Below are 18,707 nucleotides of genomic sequence, written 5' to 3'. Positions count from 1 at the left end.
AAAAAATCATATTTAGCTGTAAGTTTAGCATGTACAGAATGATGATCCACCAGACAATGTGTTATTATGGGAAATAAATGAGTTTTAAGAAACATTTAGTTTTAAAACTCATCAATGAGGCCATCTAACACCACTACTGAAAAATAATATTTGGGTAAAATAATATATTGAAATTTTATTTTTTATTACATATTACTTATTTTTTTACAACTATTAAAAAAAAAACTGGTTAATATTAACCAGTAGCCAGTTCTCCACAATCACAACACATTGTAAAGTTTATCACAAAAAAAAAAATAATAATAATAAATAAATTATTAATTAATATATATATATATATATATATATATATATATATAAACACTTTATTATTATTATTATTATTTTAAACAATATTTCCAAAGAAACATGCTTTCTTTGCAAATTTTAATTTGAAAAATAAATATAATCTGATATTGTGATTGCGGGAATTAATTTCCATCTAACGTATTCTAAGTTCTTTATTCAGTATAATATATTATTCAGTATAAGACGCCATAAATGACTGGGACATGAAAATATACTGCCTAGTAGGAATGACCCAGATTCAGTCAGCATCTGACATTAAAGTCATCAAAGAGTTTGTTTATCAGTCATTCATTGCTGAATTTTTCTTGTTCTTTTAATTAAATTACAGGACAAACTTTCTAAATGGCACTCTAAAGGTTTGAGTAGTGAATGCTGCAGCGAGTGAGTAAACTTTAAACTAGTGTCTCGCTCAGACAAACACTAATGTTCAGCGTGAATCCCAACAGCTGACCTCATTCAAATACAGCTGCACTTAGTTTATTCACAAGCATTTTTAATATTGATGTACAACAAGCCAACGCACTGATTAGCTCAAACACAAACGAGACAGTACATCTGCATTAAAGCTAATACTGAACTGGAGTCAGTAGAAGCATGTTGACGGCGCATCAGAGGAGCGTGTTTTGATGGCTGTTTGACTGTGGCGCTCTGTGTGAATGGGGAATTCATTCACATTTGAGTTCTGATATTAGCTTGCACGGCGAACAACGTGATGCTGAGCTTTTAAATATGAAACAACACGCACAAGAAGTGCTGTGGGAGAGAGTTGGAGGGAGAAGTTTGGGTCACGGCAGATGTTTCCTCAAACATACTGACGCAAAGAAACTCCTGAGCATATGTGCACACCCACACACACATGCATATACAACTTCACATTTGTATTTATGCATTTGGCAGATGCTTTTATTCAAAGCGACTTATACTGCATTGAAGTTATGCATTTTATCAATTCATGCAGTCCCTGGGAATCAAACCCATGACATAAAGTCATGCTACACAAATGCTCATTGTACAGTAAACAACATACAGAGATGGAGTTTGTGTGGAGCAGAATTTACTGTAAACCAAGTCACTCTGAGACACGGTGAACATAGAAACACAATCACTGCATCCAAATAATCCTACTATCATACTATACAGTAGGCGAAAAACAATAAGGCAAAAGAGCAGCATTCATAGTATTCGAAAAAAAGAGTGTGAAAAGTACCCAGATGACCTACTACTTCTGGCACGATTCTGAAGTGTGAATCTGATTGCCATTTTACTATCCCATGAGGCCATGGGAGAGGATTTATTAATGGCAGTGGAGCGATGCAACGGATGCTGGTAGGTCGTATTACAGTAACAACAGGGTGGATATAGTGCATCTAGATTTCATTCATACTCATATTCGTACTTACTATATTAACTTACTTTTTTAATGGTCAGGAAGTAGATTTCAAAGCAAATGTAATATCTACTAGACAGCATGTGATTTTGGACACAGCCAATGTGCATCAAAACCCATTACTTGTGATTATTTTGTCATAAACTGGGACTGCAATTTGAACTAAACATTGTGTCTCTGCTGCCGAAACATCCAGGCAAAAATAACAAACAGTCCACAGTCCAACTGAAATAGTTGCCTTTAAGGGTGTTCACACTTGGGTTCAATCTCTACAAGAACCAACTAAGATTCAAACCAAATCAAGTACCTACTAGACAGTGTGAATTTCAGACTTAAATGAACACAGTGCTCTGCTTCACTCTGAAACCGCACCAAACTAAATCGCAGCCTTTCTAAATCAAGCATATCGCAATTCCAATTTTACATTTTGCACAACTCTATTTATTTAATTTAACTTTTTTTTTTTAATTAATAGCCTTTCATCAGCTCACCAACTCTATTTCCCTATTTTGCAACCAGAATGCAAATTTTAATTTGCAATATCCATAGACATATTGATTACCCCCTCTTATTAGGATTAAACTTTAATGTTTAACCTGTTGCCATGGTAACTTATTTCAAATTTTTGGAAGATTCCAACATTCCAAAACGAATTCCATATTCTATAAAAATAGAACTAATCCTTTTTATACCACAATCGTGTTCCATTCACATGGTAACATGAGAAAAAACTCACAAAAAACAGTTTAATACCATAGTACATTTTAGTTAATGTGTAAAACATTTTCATCGATAACACAGAAGTGGCACCACCTACCGTGGTTGTTTTTGTTGTGCACCGGTGTGTAGTGGTTCTTGGATGTCCGTACAGGTGTGTTCTCTTTGGGCGAGGTGTCTATAGCCGCGACATTTTCATGCTCGTACTGTGATATGGGAATGGGCCCCTGCTGTCTCAAAATGTCCGCCAGCGCTCTGCGGGGGAAAAAGAAAGTTTAAAGATACAAACACACCGGCCCCCAAGAGGTTTAGCCAATTTCCCCCGTTTAGGAGATTGTTTCTGTTGTTTTTCTATTTGTGGAGGTTCTTGCCTCTCGCAACCAGCTATCTTTTCTCTCTTTCGCACACATACACAACTTTAATTGCGCTTTGTCTTATAATGAACAGTGGAGGTTTAGTCTGTCAGGTTTTCGGGACCTCAGGCCTGCGAACTATACAGCAGCAAACAAAAGCCATTAATCAATGTTTCTCCGCAATATGGCGTTAGAGCAACACACCCCACCCACACCAGTCTAATGGGATTCAAATTCTATTAATGTTTTTGCTCTTTGGCCCGAAAGACACACTTTCTGACTCGAGACCCAACTGCCTCATGGATTTTCTGCGCAGCAGCAATCTGAGATTCTGCTGGCTGGAGTTAATGGTGTTTTCTCACTAATGCAGTTTTCGGAGCTTGTGCAGTTATATGGGGCTTTATCTTGAGGGCAAACTTTTTTAATTCCAGATGAACTTTGTAACTTTGGGATAGTGTTGGCTAAGTGCTTAAAAATAAAAATTGGTGACCAAAAAAGTTGGTGGCCAAAAGGATGAATAAGTAAATGTGTGAATGAGATCTGAAAGCTGTAAAATGATCATAATTTTAATGGTAAAGACTGCAAAAATGCTATGGTTCCCTAACTATAAAAATCTATATATATAAAACAAATAATGTAATTTTACAGCAAAATACTGTTAAATTTACAGCTTTTGTAAGCGAAAAAGAACAAGCCATCTTATAAATTACAGTGAACAACCATAAAATTGATATTGCCAGAATGGGACCTTAACATTTTTACTGCAGATGAACTTCAAACTTTGGTATTGTGTTGCCTTAGTAGGTAAAAATCATTATTTGTTGAATGAAATAGGTGACTAACGTGAATAAGTACATGTGAATTATATCTGAGAGCTGCATTTAAAAAAAAAATGTTAACAGTCAAATAGTGTAAAGTGAAAACTGTAATAAGTCTAATGGGACTTTTCACGTAATTTCACAGTAAATTACATTTTAAGTTACAGTTTTTATTAGCGAAAAAGAACAAGTCATCTTAAAATTTACAGCCAAAATAAATAAAATAAAATAAAAATTTCCTAGTGGTCACAAACCAAAAAGTTGCAGGTTTCATATTTATATTTTCACATATTCAATTTTAGTATGTGAAGATACACTAGGTTTGACAACGTTTTACAGAGGGACGTTTGAGAAATTTGTGTTTCACAGACGTGCATTGAGATTTTAATCCAGTGCAAATCTGACAAGTCTTAATTTTAACAGTAAAAAAAAAACTGTAAAAATACTGTAAATTAATAAATTTACAGTGAATTAAACATTAGACAATCATAACTATACATGGTGAAGAACTGTAATAGATCTAATAGGGCATTTCATGTAATTTTACAGTAAAATACTGTTAAATTAAAAAATATATAAATACTATAAACAGTTTTATTATTTGTTCATTTATTTATGTGTTTATTTATTACAAATAATAAATTAAAAATAAATCAATGAACTTTTTTACTGTTTGTCTGTATAGTTTGTATTCATGTTTATTTCAGTTTTAGTTGTAGTTATTTTAGTACATTACTTGGCAACTAGCAGAAATTGTATTTTATTTTGCATTATTTCAAGTAATTATTTTTTTTGTTTTAATTTTAGTTTCAATTTTAGTTAACTACAATAACTCTGCTTCATAAGACTTGGAGTTTAGTGCACAAGTCATTTCAACAACTTTGATGCCTATTAGAACCAGATGATGTGCCATAAACATGAATAAACATTTTCAAGCAAAGTCCAACAGTAGAGAGTGCATCTCTGGGAAAACCGTAAGGTCAAGGCAAGGTGCTTACTGGTCTAGGGTTTGTAAAAGTCCATCAAAGGAAACTTTAGGATGACCATGGCATGGCACTCGTTAAGATTAAAAAAATAATAATAATATTATCCAAACAATCTAAAAGCAGTTTTGGATTATTATTTTTTTTTGGATGTAGCCATCAAAGGCTTTTTAATGCCTTTTTAGTGCCATGGTCATCCTAAAGATTCCTTTGATGAATAAACATTTATTCAGAAGCAGAAAAAAGGTTGAACCAGGTCGGACTGTCAGTTCTTACGGCGCATGTCAATGCGGCGGTATCCAGCAGACCCGGAGGCCATCTCTCCTCACATGAGGAGCCTGAAATGGCGTCTTAACTGTGTCAATGTCAGCGTATTTGCTCTGCCTCGCGGTCCACATCTCCGAGCGCGCCACAGAGACAGATAGAAAGAAAGAGAGAGAGAGAGATAGTGTGACTTTGGAAGGAAGTATAATTAGTCTTTCCCTTCCAGGAGAAGGCCTTTTTTAACAGAAGTTCTCCTCACGTGGGGGCGACCTGGTTTCACTGCCCCAGTTGGCTGTAAGGCTCTGAGCGCAGCTCTACCGATCCACCTTCTTCAGCTCAAACACCGCAGGACCGGGGCCTAGCTACATTAAACTACTTGAATTAGCTCTTTTACTGTAGTTTTTACACGTCACGTTCGCTCTTTTAGAGATTTCGAACAGTTTAACTTTATGCATCCCAACACAGGTAAGAGTTTTACCAGCTAACCAGCATACTGAAGAATAAAACAATGCTCCAGGTTCAATAACTAATGATGTTAAGCTTGATAGCATTAGCTATGTTAATAACCACAAAAAAAATTGACTCATCCGTCAGTTGAAATCAATCAATTAAATAAAAATCATTGTGGTTACAGTAACATACTAATAGTGAAAATATACTGTTATAATAGTGTGAAATAATCATGCAACAGTCTTTTCTGTGTTAAGTTGTATTTAGTCTTTCAGCTTCAATGTCATGAGCCATGAAAAACTGTAACTTTCATGACCCGCACAAACTAAAAAGATGATTTAAAAAACTTTACAGATCAACAACAAAAATTGTCATTAAATAATCATGATAAATGCTTTAAAAAACTATGAGCTTCACATTTCTGTTTTTAAACCCTCGTGAATATGTGGGAATTTTTTTTTAAATGATTGTGATTTTAATGGTAAAATACTGTAAAAATGCTACAGTAAAAATAAGTTTAAAAAAAGTACAAGTTAAAGTTTCCTTAACAAACTGTAACAGATCTAATGGGACATTTCAAAATACTGTTAAATTTACATTTTATTTTAATTTTTTTTTGTAAATGAAAAGAAAAAAAGGTATCTTATAATTGACATTGGGGGAAAAGAAATTGTAGTAAAATTGTCAAATTTACATTTCCAGAATTTTTCACTGTGGATGAACTTTGTCACTTAGAGATAGTGTTATTTAGTGGTTAAAAATCAAAGATTTTCACAATTGTACAGATTAAAAAAATCGATTTTTGTCACTAACTAATCACGATAAATGCTTTTAAACAATATGAGCTTCACATTTCTGTGCATGGCATTGTTTACATTTGAAGAGCCTTACTGCAACTGTGATTTTTTTTTTAAATAAATTAGCAAATATAAATAAATAAATGTATTTTTATTAATTTAATTATTAAATTCATTATTTGATATTTTAATTATTATAAATAAAAATCAATCAACAATTTATTAAATATTAAAATTAAGTTAAATAAATGGTATTTTATTTTATTAATTTAATAATTTGTTTTGTGGTTATTTATTATAGCTACAAATAACAAATAATGACAATAATAATAATAATAATAAATCATATTTCACACACAAACACACACACACACACACTCAAACACACACACACACCGCTCTCAAATTGATAGATGCATAGGATAAATGCATTGTGCATGTGTAAACGCCACACATACAACCTTCTCTGTCTCTACAGATCCTCATCAAAAGTCCTTCAGTGTCTGGTGTTAATATATGCAAGACGATGCTAATGGTAATTTGGGCCTAAGTGCTATCCTGTTTGCTCTAAAGACACATCTAGACATCAGTGTGAGTTAATTACATCCTCACAAACACCCTGATGCAGCCTCTGGGGATGGACGAGCACCGATTCCCAACAAATCAAGGCCAATTTCCCTCATTCCAGCACCTGAATTGGGTTGAATGGTGAAACATATGGTGGCTTTAGAGACCTGATGTCGCTACAGCTCGAATTAGACATACTGTCTCACTCATTCAAACTCTGGTTACATGTTTAAAATGCATGCAAAATGACCAGTGATTCAGGTAATGATGCATTCACATTAAAAACAATTACGTTTGGCACCAGACCTGCCAACGGCAAGTGAATTTATCACACGAGGATGTTGTGATCCGACAAGACTCAAGTTCCTGATTATGTCAACATCATGAATCAAATAGATGACATTATAATCAAAGAAACTTCTCAATATTTTACATCACTGTAAAAGAGAGAAAATAGTTGAAAGAGATACAACGCAGAAACGCAGTTTTTTTTACCTCCGTGCCCAAACGTCTCTGTTTGGGCTTCCGAAAGTGGATGATGTCAGGAAACAGTGGTTGCAATTTATTTTTTAACTCTGTTCCTGAGCATTATAACCCCAATTTGCTATTGTGTGCTGTGCATTTTACTGAGGACAGCTTCCACAACATGAGGGAGTACAGTGCCTGCCGGATTCGCCAAAAAGCTTTTGTTGAAAGACGGAGCAAGGGGCGTGGCAGTACTGAAACACCGTCTAAGCCGTTCGCCAATCACAACGCACTGGCAACACATTTTGTTTTTCGGAAGGCGGACCTTCATCAAAGCCGAAACTAATCGAACCGTTTGTGCCAGCCTGGGGAGAAAGGTATTTTAATAATGTAAATTATGTGAAAAATAATGCATTTTTTGAACCACCAAGCATGAGAGCATGTTCTAGTACACCCCCAAAACAAAATCAAGACTTTGTAAAAGAGCATAATAGGACCCCTTTAAGTGAAATTTAAGTGGGTGAATCTCAGTGCTCAGCTCATACTTCACTCCATAACTAGAAAGAAATTATATTTTGCATAAATAAAAATGAGGTTTGTTTCTAGATTCTTGATTATTTTCAAGACAATTAAGCACATTTTCCTCAAATAAAAATCAACCTGTTTGGACACTATATTTTTAAAGAAAAGAAAAGAAGTCTACCATGAAATTAAACAATTTACATTATAAATAATTTCAGTTATATTAATTAATAAAAAAAATTTGAGGGGAGAAAAGAAGAGAATAAGACGGGAAATTTACCTCTTCTCCTAAAAATAACAGTACAAAAATGGCTTAAATGAACGAACAAATACAAATAAATGGCTTTAATTTATTTGAGTAAAATAAATAAATTAGATTTAGGGGTAAATATGACAGTGACATTGTAAAATGTATCAAAATAAAGCTTAAAAATACAATTATGTAACATAAAAGTAATCTGGTTCTTTCAAAATTTGCTTTCATTTTCTCTCACTCATTCAAACTCTTGGTTGCACGTTTAAAATGCAAGTAAAATGACTAATGATTCAAGTAATGATGCATTCAAAGAAAGAAAAAATTACTTGCTAGTGGCGAGTCAACTGACAAAATAACATTTACCTGCATAAATGTATTTTGCAGACACTTACATTCAAAATGACTTCAGGCCCATTCACACCAAGGACAATAACGATAACTATAAAGTCTTAAAAATAATTCTACAACACAAGTATAACGATAACAACATAGAAGAACCATATTGTTGGAATAAGTTTCAGAATGATTCTTTCCATCTGAAAGATGATAAAAGCAACAACAACCAATTAGAATCCACCTGACTTTAAAGAGCTCAAGCATTTAAAGCGGCAGACAACAAAACGGTAGCAAACTTATAATAAACAGAGCATTAGTATCCATTGGTGTGGATGATAATATAGTTATTGTTATAATTATTTATCATTCTTGGTGTGAACAGGCTCAAATGTTTCAGCAGAACATGCTTTAGAACCACTTTGGACCATTGATGCTTGCTATTGTTTTTTTAGCATCAGTTCAAATATGTGCAAAATGGGTCAATCAGAGGACTAGTTTATTTCTAAAGCAGTGAAATGGAGAACGGCTGTGACAGAGCGGCCCGTCTGGGTAAAAATCTTGGTCTTACGTCAGCGTGCGCTCGGATTGCATCGGCGCGTGTTCCCGAGGAGACTGATCAATACGAGGCGCTCGGATCACCCGTGGAGGCTTTCAGACCGCGGCATCTCTGTCCCGCTGAAGGTCACCGGTGACTCTGCATGTGCTGAACACAGCCGGCACCTCTTTTAACCTCTTCCACCTCTCAGCCGCCACTCTCACAGACTTCGAGTGGCCCGGGGGGCCGTGAAATGTACTGTTATTCAAACCGCGACTTTTCGGCACCAAGCTAATCTTGTGTTCCACTCAAACTGCTCGTGTACGGCTGTCAGGTTCTAAAGCATAAAGGTTTAGCGTCACCGGCGAACCGGCTGCGGGCAATCTGATTGGCTTGATTGAAAACTCCCAGAGTGCTTTTCACTGGACACAATAGGCATTCTGTTCTCTCGCGGCTGTGTTTGAGTTTCCCCGTGACAGTGATGTGGAGGGTTTAAAACGCTCTCGGGTCAGAAATGAATCATTATATGCTTATAGAGCTCAGGAAGTCACTTGGTGCTAAAAGTGCAGGATGTGAAAACCAACTCAAATCTTTTCAACAACTGCTAAAGCGGATAGAGAGGATTCAGTTTGGCCTCCTAGCGCTATTGCATGACGTTTTCAGATTGAATCTTTGAAAGGTTAGTTCTCTTAAAAGTGACAAAATATATATTTTTTGCCATTAAAATTTTATATGGATTTTGATATATATATATACCGTATGAGAGAGAGAGAGAGAGAGAGAGAGAGAGAGAGAGAGAGAGGCCTATATGAATATAGGATGTTCATTTTGAGATTTTATTTATTAATTTATGTATGTATGCTTGGGTCATTTTGAGCCAGAGAGGATTTTCTTTTTCCCTGAAAATGATCACACATGTTATAACAGCACACATTGTAAAACGAATTTGATCATTTTTGTACTTTTTAGTATTATTTTCCCACCATGTGACACTTGTTGCGTTTCCAGTCAAAAAAAAAAAAAAAACTTATTACTACCTATTCTTGGATTCAATGTTTTTATCAACTTGTTTTCTTTCACTTAGCACAAGTTTTGTATTTCTTTTTGGAACTGACTGATCGTAGGCCTCATCGATCTGAGCTTATGTAACTCAGTTTTGGAGTGAACATTTTCCACAAATAATGCTTTATTCACTCCAAAACCAAAGTGCATAAGCTCAGATCAATGAAGCCTACGATCAAAGTCGACAAAAAGATCTTTTACCATAACGCTTTGAAGAACACAAACTCACAAATCACACACATCAAGCCTCATCCATGAAAACACATTTCTGTGTAAATCATTTGTAAAACCTTGCGTGAACTGTTTGTTCTGCTCATGATTTCATATCTCACAAATACTTTTAGCTGTTATATATATATATATATCACTAAGTGAATATAGCATATTTTCTTAGCGATATCCTATTTAAACAAAGACCAAATAGCAACAGATTCTATTTATACTTCATAAAAATAGCAGTGTTTTCTTTACAATAAATGTAAATTGTAGTTTATATCTGGAAATAGTGGAAGATATTGTCATTTCAGTATTGTAGTAAATTATAAAACAGTATGCAATAATAAAGTGTTGAGTGTAAATTAATGTTTTTATTAAAATGATTGAATGGATGCTGCCTTATTGGACCAATAAGGCCCTCCCTACACTTACCCCTAATCCTATCAGATAAAGACCCATGAGGCACTTTATTTTCCACTTTTTGCATATTTCCTTAATTTTTATTGAAAATGCATGCCTTTCCGATGTGATATGAAAAGGGAGAAGAACAAGTTCGGCAAAAGGTGGATTCAAATTATTGCAAAATATTGTCAGTATTGCAAAAAGTTACTGCTATATATATATATACAGTGGGTACGGAAAGTATTCAGACCCCCTTAAATTTTTCACTCTTTGTTATATTGCAAGCAAAGGGTCTGAATATTTAGGACCATGTGATATTTCAGTTTTTCTTTTTTAATAAATCTGCAAAAATGTCAACAATTCTGTGTTTTTCTGTCAATATGGGGTGCTGTGTGTACATTAATGAGGAAAAAAATTAACTTAAATGATTTTAGCAAATGGCTGCAATATAACAAAGAGTGAAAAATTTAAGGGGGTCTGAATACTTTCCGTACCCACTGTATATATATATATATAGGGTTTCCCATGCATTGATTTATTTGTGGCGGGCCGCCACAATATCAAAACTGACCATCACAAATAGATTTTCTAAAAGGCTTTGACTTCGTTGAATAAACACGAGCACCGCACATTTAAAAATCAAAAACCGGTGCAGGTGTTTTTATATCACTGTATTTCAGAAGGAAACCGACTGTCTTCAGAAAATTTTCGATGTCATTTTCATTTCACCTTGCATGTAATGACTGATAAAGCAGCGTTTGCGAGCGGAGCATTGCTTTGTGTACAGCAGTTACCGGGGAAACCTCGATCTCTCCCGCAGAAAATGTATTTGCATATAGTGTATATATATATAAATATGGGGGCGGGGGGGTGCCACCACAAACAGAGTGTAAGGCTGTGGGACCCGGCTTTGTTTCTTTGTTAAATAAAGTCTTATTTTGACATCTGAAACTCCGCTCCTCCACTTCATTGGCCGCACCAAAGAAAAATCCACAACATTTAGCAAATGGCTGCAATATAACAAAGAGTGAAAAATTTAAGGGGGTCTGAATACTTTCCGTACCATTAAAGTGAAATAACTGAACATAAACATATGAGCCTGAGAAAAATGCTAATTTTAGAAGAAAATTTCAAACAGCACTTAGAGGCTTTTGCATCTGAGCTCTCTCTCTCTCTCTCTCTCTCTCTATATATATATATATATATATATATATATATATATTACACACATTCCATCACAATATTGTCATTTAGTTATCACATAGTTATCGCATATTTAGTCTCGCACAGCCAGACCTTCAGACTGAGGGCTAAAGGTCTGGAATCCATGGCAGCTTTCATTGGCCAAGGCCTGCCCATGTTGCTACCTGTCCCAACTTTTTTGGAATGTGTAGCTCTCATGAAATCCAAAATGAGCCAATATTTGGCATGACATTTCAAAATGTCTCACTTTCAACATTTGATATGTTATCTATATTCTATTGTGAATAAAATATAAGTTTATGAGATTTGTAAATTATTCCATTCCTTTTTTACTCACAATTTGTACAGTGTCCCAACTTTTTTGGAATTGGGTTTGTACATTAATGAGGAAAAAAAAATTAACTTAAATGATTTTAGCAAATGGCTGCAATATAACAAAGAGTGAAAAATTTAAGGGGGTCTGAATACTTTCCGTACCATTAAAGTGAAATAACTGAACATAAACATATGAGCCTGAGAAAAATGCTAATTTTAGAAGAAAATTTCAAACAGCACTTAGAGGCTTTTGCATCTGAACTCTCTCTCTCTCTCTCTCTCTCTCTATATATATATATATATATATATATATATATATATTACACACATTCCATCACAATATTGTCATTTAGTTATCACATAGTTATCGCATATTTAGTCTCGCACAGCCAGACCTTCAGACTGAGGGCTAAAGGTCTGGAATCCATGGCAGCTTTCATTGGCCAAGGCCTGCCCATGAGGCTGTTTGACTGACCTTTCAAACAACCAATCACAGTTTGTTTCGTTCATCGTCACGTTTCGGGGCGTGTAAATGTCACCACAATAACAGACCGGTGTGTAAAACTCTCGGACGTATTTTAAAGATTCCATGCTGCAAACTTTAAATATTTCACATACTTTTGAAAATTCAGTGTTTAGTTGATCCGGATAAGCGCTTGTTGTCACAGTTGTAAACACGACGGCTTTCTTCTTTCGTGAGGGGGTTTGGCGTCACGGCATATTTGTTTCCAGGCAGAACATTAAAGAACGCGACACACACATCCTTGAATTATACAGGAAATCCTGTATAATTCAACCAATCCGGTGACGACTTCGAAACTCCTGAAGTGTTTCCACTTTTGTGTGCCATATGCATCAGACATTCAGCCAGCAGTCCGTGGGCATGACGTCTGAGGCTGAGACTATCACATATTCATGGCACCAGCACTCATTAGGTCTGAACTTTAATTTATGATTTTTTTTTTTTAGCAAAGTCATGTTCTTTCTGCCTTATTTCCTGACTGCTGAATTTCTCTCAAGGACTTTTCTTGATTCTGATGTTTTCTCCCACAGGCTGATCATTCCCTGGTCATTTCAGCAGGTGTCTAAGACAGCACAGCGGCATCAATATTTAAACAAAGAGAGACAACACGCTGAGACACAGCAGGGGTTTCTGGGTAGCTAAGAGTTGGAGACTCATCACACAGGGAAGATGCGATCGGACAAGACTGCAGCTGCTTGCCCAATCACATTCCTGATTATGTCATCAGCACCAGACAATTAGAAGGCATTATAATCAAAGAAACTCCTCATATGTCACGTCACTGTGATGCAGAGAAAATAGTTGAAAGAGATACAGGCTTGTTGATGAATTGACAAATATGTTTTGTGTTTAAGATGAAGAAAAAACTCTCGGAGCAAGTAGTCCAAAAAGGAAAGTACTTAAGTGCTTACTTAAGCAAATGAAAGTGGGTGAATCTCATTAAGAAAATTCCAGGTCATATTTCACTCCAGAATTATAAATATATATATTTTGCCTAAATAAAAAATACATTTCTAGGAGCTGTAAGAGTTAAGATTTTGATAATTTTTAAGACAATTAAGCACGTTCACCAAATAAAATCTTGTTCAGACACAATATGTATGTATATGTAATATTAAAATGAACACAAAATTGTGTTAAATTCCATATAACAATGTTAAACAATTTACATTATACATTACTTTATAATTAAAATAATATGGAATTTTTCACATAAAAAAGGGAAATGTGCTCAATTACCATAAAAATAATGGTGCTTTTGTTTTGATGTAGGTGTTTATACATATTATTTTTTCAATATTTTCATATTTTTAATTACTTTTAATACGACTTTCACCCAAATAAGCTTTGAAAAATAGGAATTATGTAACACAATAGTAGTTGGGCTCTTTGTCGGCACAAATGAGTCATAAATTAGCATGAATTACAACCCATGATCCATTTGAGCGAATCCATTTTTTACCCAGAATGAGGTAATTAAAATACTTTAGTCATCACTTTGTCATCAGTCTCAAGTATAACTATAGATCATGAGGTCAAACCACAACCAAGCCGTACTGCACTACTTACAAAAACTCTATAGTCCTCATAATCGATTCATAATGAATCAGCCAGAGAGGCGTGAGACAGATCTTGTCCCTCATTGACCGAGGTCTCATCTCTAGTCATACAGACGTTCTCCTCAGAGAAACAGCATTTCATGCGCCTGTGCTCTTCAAACACACAAACACAAAAAGAGCCTTCCAGCTCGGAGCGGTTTCACTACACATCTGAGCCCCTGGGTAAACACACTCATAACATATTTAACTGTATTTTGGTGCAAATTACCACCCTCTACACACAGCCTAAATGAAGCCGAGCAGATTCAAAGTGTGGAAATGTTAAAACAAATGTTCTGGAACATTCTGTACCCTCACGGCTCACACTGTAGTATGAAACTTCACTGGCGTCTCTGTGAGACAGTGAGCAGCAGGGACGGTTTGTCAAAAATGGTGCAAGTATTGATGGAGAACAAGACAGATCTAAGATGGGGGTTTAGCCCCAAAACCCTCTAAGAAATGTTCAATATCAGTTCAGGGAAATATATAAATGCTCAGGGCCTCTAAATGTAAAAATCAACACAATAAATGCAATCAATGACTGACTCATAGTGATCAGAGATTGTCAAGCACCATCGAAGTAGCTCATGTGGCTTGTGGTCTACATTTCAAGACTTCTGAAGACATGATAGTTTTGTGCGAGGAAAGACTGAATTTTTAATAACTTAACTGACTTCAGAAGACTTGGAAAGTAGAAGATAAAGGCTGGAATACACTACGTGATTTTTGCCCCGATTTACAGTCTGGACATATTGACACTAGTTGCCGAAAGTCAGAGCCAGTCTGCAGATTTGAGTTGACAGATTTCATAGAAAATATCATAGTGTATGATGGTCACAGACAAACATGTTTGATATCCTGAGCTGATTTTAGAATGAAAACTGTTTTGATTTGTCATGTGTTCAGAACGACTTTAAAGTCTGGTAGTGTGTGATCCTTAGTCGTGTAGTGTACGATAGACCGTTTTTATAAGTGTATGATAGCGTTTTAAAAATCTGTTCAGATTTTAAAAGTTGTGTAGTGTATTCCAGCCTTAAGTCCAATGGACTTCTTTTATGGTGTTTTCTTTGGGCTCATCATCAGCCCTTGGTCACTTTACTTTGGTTTCCAGTGAAGAAAGAAAGTTCCATTGGAATGCCATGAGTAAATAACAACAGATTTTTAAGTATTCCGCTCACAAGTGTCAACTGGCTGTACAGAATGTCATTCGGTCTTCGCAAATCCAATAAACCTCATTGTGAGCGCCAGCCAAACTCTTATCAGACTGTCTGAGCTTGACTCATATTTGCAACACGGACCAGTTCGATAAGAGAAGAGCAATGTGCCATCTTTAATACTCTTAACAGCTCTGCACAGGAACAACTTTGACTTGCCGGGTGACTGGCTAAAATGGCTATGAAGTCAGTGTTACGTCATTTTTACTATGAAAATTCAACATTTTCTTTACCGAAATTAAATTAATAAGCAATAGATATAAAACATGACAGCATTTCTTTACCTTCAAAACCAAAGAAAACTTTCTCTTTTTTTGACACTGACAAACCAAAGCAATATAAATCTGTCTTATTGACAAACTGCGCCATGAAGACCTAGTTCCCTTCTACTACGACGGTTTCCTGTTGACCTCTATCTCAGCACAAGACTAATGAAATCCAGAATCAATCCCTCCTAGACGCAGATGAGTCCTAGATTTAATACAGTATGCAATTAACTATTAATATTCCATCTTAACCCAGAACCCAGTGCTTATTTTGTGATCAAGACCGCAAAAGCTTTCACTTACCGTCTAGTTTATGTACTGTATGTTATAAAAGAAATGTGTTACAAGGTTTCGTTCATTTCTGCTTTCCTCATTCAGCCTGACAAAATGACAAATCACTCTTATTTTACACACAGTCTGTGCTCTTCAAACTGTTTTGGTGTCTCTAAAACATTGTTTATCTGAATTTACCCACTTTTATCTGAATAAATTGATTTGAAATGCTAATGAGAATAAAAAATATACACCCTTTTAATATTTTTGATGGCTATATCCTCATAATTTCCGATTTTGAGAATGTAATTGGTAGTTAATGGGCAAATATTTTGGGCAAACACAAAAGTACGTTAAGGTAGAAATAACTTCTTAAAGGGACTGTTCACCCAAAGATGAAAATTCTGTCCTTATTTACTCACCCTCACATCGAGTGTTATTTTGAATAACACTGGGGTCCAAACATAAATGGACTCCATTGAAAGTACCACAGAAGAAAGAATGTATACCGGTTTGGGCAGGTAAGTAAATGATTACAGAATTTTAAATATTAGGTAAACTATCCTTTTAATGTAAAAACTGCACATTTTTGCATAGTACAAACTTTGGTTCCCAGCCCTGGGGTGGTTGAACCAGGCTACTTCACTTCTATACAATCACTACGTCACACACTATGCATTAACCCAAAGCTTGCATTTCCAAAGACATCTCTTCGGCTTACCTGTGGACATTCATTTCTTGAGGTGGTCTGGTGGCTTTGTCATAGGCCACTTTGGCAGAAATCCCCAGGATGATAATGAGGGTGATGACCCCGCAGGTGATGTAGACGGTGGTGTTGGTCTGGTCCAGCGCTGGGTCGTACGTGTCCCCTGTGGGTGCGGGTGAAGGCGGTTGGGTTTTGATCCAGTCGGGCGTGTTGTAGTTGGTACAGACTCTCTGATCCACCCGTTTGGCTTTCACGGGACAGCAGAAGCGCAGGAAGCAGCTCCCGCAGCAGTACCGGTGGTCAGTGTTGTTGCAAGAGAACTCTTTATCAAACTGACCGCTCACGTCGTAGTAGCCGAGACAGGTGTCATGATCACCGATGATGGGTGCCTGGACTTGTGTGATCCGTTGGGGTGCCACTGTCGGAGCAACAGTGCTGTTGACCTCCTTTACTTTGGGGGGTCTCTTTGGAGGGGGTTTGCTCCGCTTGGCCGTGGATGCGCTCAGGACACACAGTGGGTCTAGATAGACCAAAAGAAGCAGGAGGTGTCGTATCCCCATGGCTTCAAGTGGTGATATGCGTTTCTCCTCTTTTTATGATTTCTTCAAACCAGCACTGACCAGCTTGTCATGCACTCTTGTGGGTCCTCCATTCTCCATCTCCGTGTAGCATCATTTCAACAGTCCTCCTCCCTAAGACACTCATTCTTTAAGGCATAAGTGCTTACACAGTCAGACCAACAATTACACAATGCCCATTTCACGTTGAGTGGATGGATTAAAAAGGTTTTCAAAATTGAAATCTACTTGTTCAAGACTGACAACATTGTGTTTATCTGAAAAACAAAATATGAGAGGGAAAGCAATGAAACTCTTCTCAGTTAATGTCCGAAAAAGCTAGTCTACATGATTTCAGCACCATGGACAGCACACATCTCCTAGTTCCGTTTCTTCCAGCAAAATTCATTATATGTTCTTGACAGAAACAAAAATTCATACCAAGTTAACACAAAGACTGTCAACACATACTTACAAAAAGCTATGAATACTGAATCTATTGGTGTGAATCTGTTGTATAACAGCATCATATACTGCATAAAATATAAAGATATTAAAAGAAATCAAAATCTCTTTACATGTCAACAGTTTACACATTCACGTTCAAGAATTAACAAATAAATTGAAATTGAAATTAAATGACTTAATAAAATCAATTAAACAGTACTGACGTTAAATAAAACAAATACATTGATACGTAAAAGCGGGGATTTCCGTCAAGTAAACCTAAACGTGTTTCATGTGGTAACGTTCAAATTAACAGGTTTTAAAAATATGATTTAACATATATTAATCAAGGACTACGTTGGATGACACCAGCAAAAGTCAATTTTTAAAAGCCACATCGGTTACATCTATCCCCTTAAGGTAATGCCTGCACATTTTCACTTTTACAGTGTAGCAAAGCGAATAAATACTCACATATTACATTACAGTCTACTCATGTTATCTCTGACATCTGACATTCATTCATGAAGAAGTGGATTTAACAATGCAAAACAGGACCGAACTTACGAGTCCAGTGCGCTCGACTCCGGGATGTCCGTCACTGCGCCTCCGAAACGAACAGAGCTGAAAGAGAGATGCTCCTCCGCTCCGCTGTGCCCCGCCTCCATCGATCCCTCTCTCTCTCTCTCTCTCTCTCTCTCTCGAACGTCGTTTCTCCTACAAGTCAGGTAATTACAAACCCGTCTCGGGTAAACGCACGCATACCTGCAGGCTTGAGCAACCTACACGACCTCTCCTACAACTGCATTAGTGTCATGGACAGCCTTTGAACACACGAGACATGTTCCTTGATCAACATTCCTGTCAGGAAAACACAGAACTGTACTTTGACTAGCTTATTATTTACAGGTTTCAGTGCAATCTTGTGTTTAAAAGCAGCATATTATCATCAGGCAGTAATAATGTACTGTTCGGCGGTGATTTATCGACTTATCTCTATTTTTAGTCTACTTGTGGTTATACTCTTACAAATATGATCAACTGTGTCAAATATTTAAAAAAAAATCTCGCACATATACATTTTATCGCACAATAAACATCCACGAAGATAAGACATCCACATCCAT

General features: G+C 36.1%; 1 protein-coding gene across 1 annotated transcript in view; it reads right to left on the bottom strand.

The window, feature by feature from the left end:
* Window positions 1–18,200, bottom strand: part of LOC107601557 (uncharacterized) — a 41,184-nt gene extending 22,984 nt beyond the window's left edge. The window contains exons 1-3 of the mRNA XM_016293791.1: window positions 18,148–18,200; window positions 16,592–17,411; window positions 2,553–2,707 (exon numbers count right to left, since the gene is read on the bottom strand). Coding sequence (XP_016149277.1) covers window positions 2,553–2,707; window positions 16,592–17,136 — 700 coding nt within the window. The 5' untranslated portion in view covers window positions 17,137–17,411; window positions 18,148–18,200. The remainder of the gene's footprint in view (window positions 1–2,552; window positions 2,708–16,591; window positions 17,412–18,147) is intronic.
* Window positions 18,201–18,707: the final 507 nt, after the last annotated feature.

This window comes from Sinocyclocheilus grahami, unplaced genomic scaffold (genome assembly GCF_001515645.1).
Source record: "Sinocyclocheilus grahami isolate Dianchi unplaced genomic scaffold, SAMN03320097.WGS_v1.1 scaffold307.1, whole genome shotgun sequence".
NCBI lineage: Eukaryota > Metazoa > Chordata > Actinopteri > Cypriniformes > Cyprinidae > Sinocyclocheilus > Sinocyclocheilus grahami.
The sequence above is the reverse complement of the archived record's forward strand: the minus strand, read 5'-3'. Positions and strand labels throughout refer to the sequence as shown.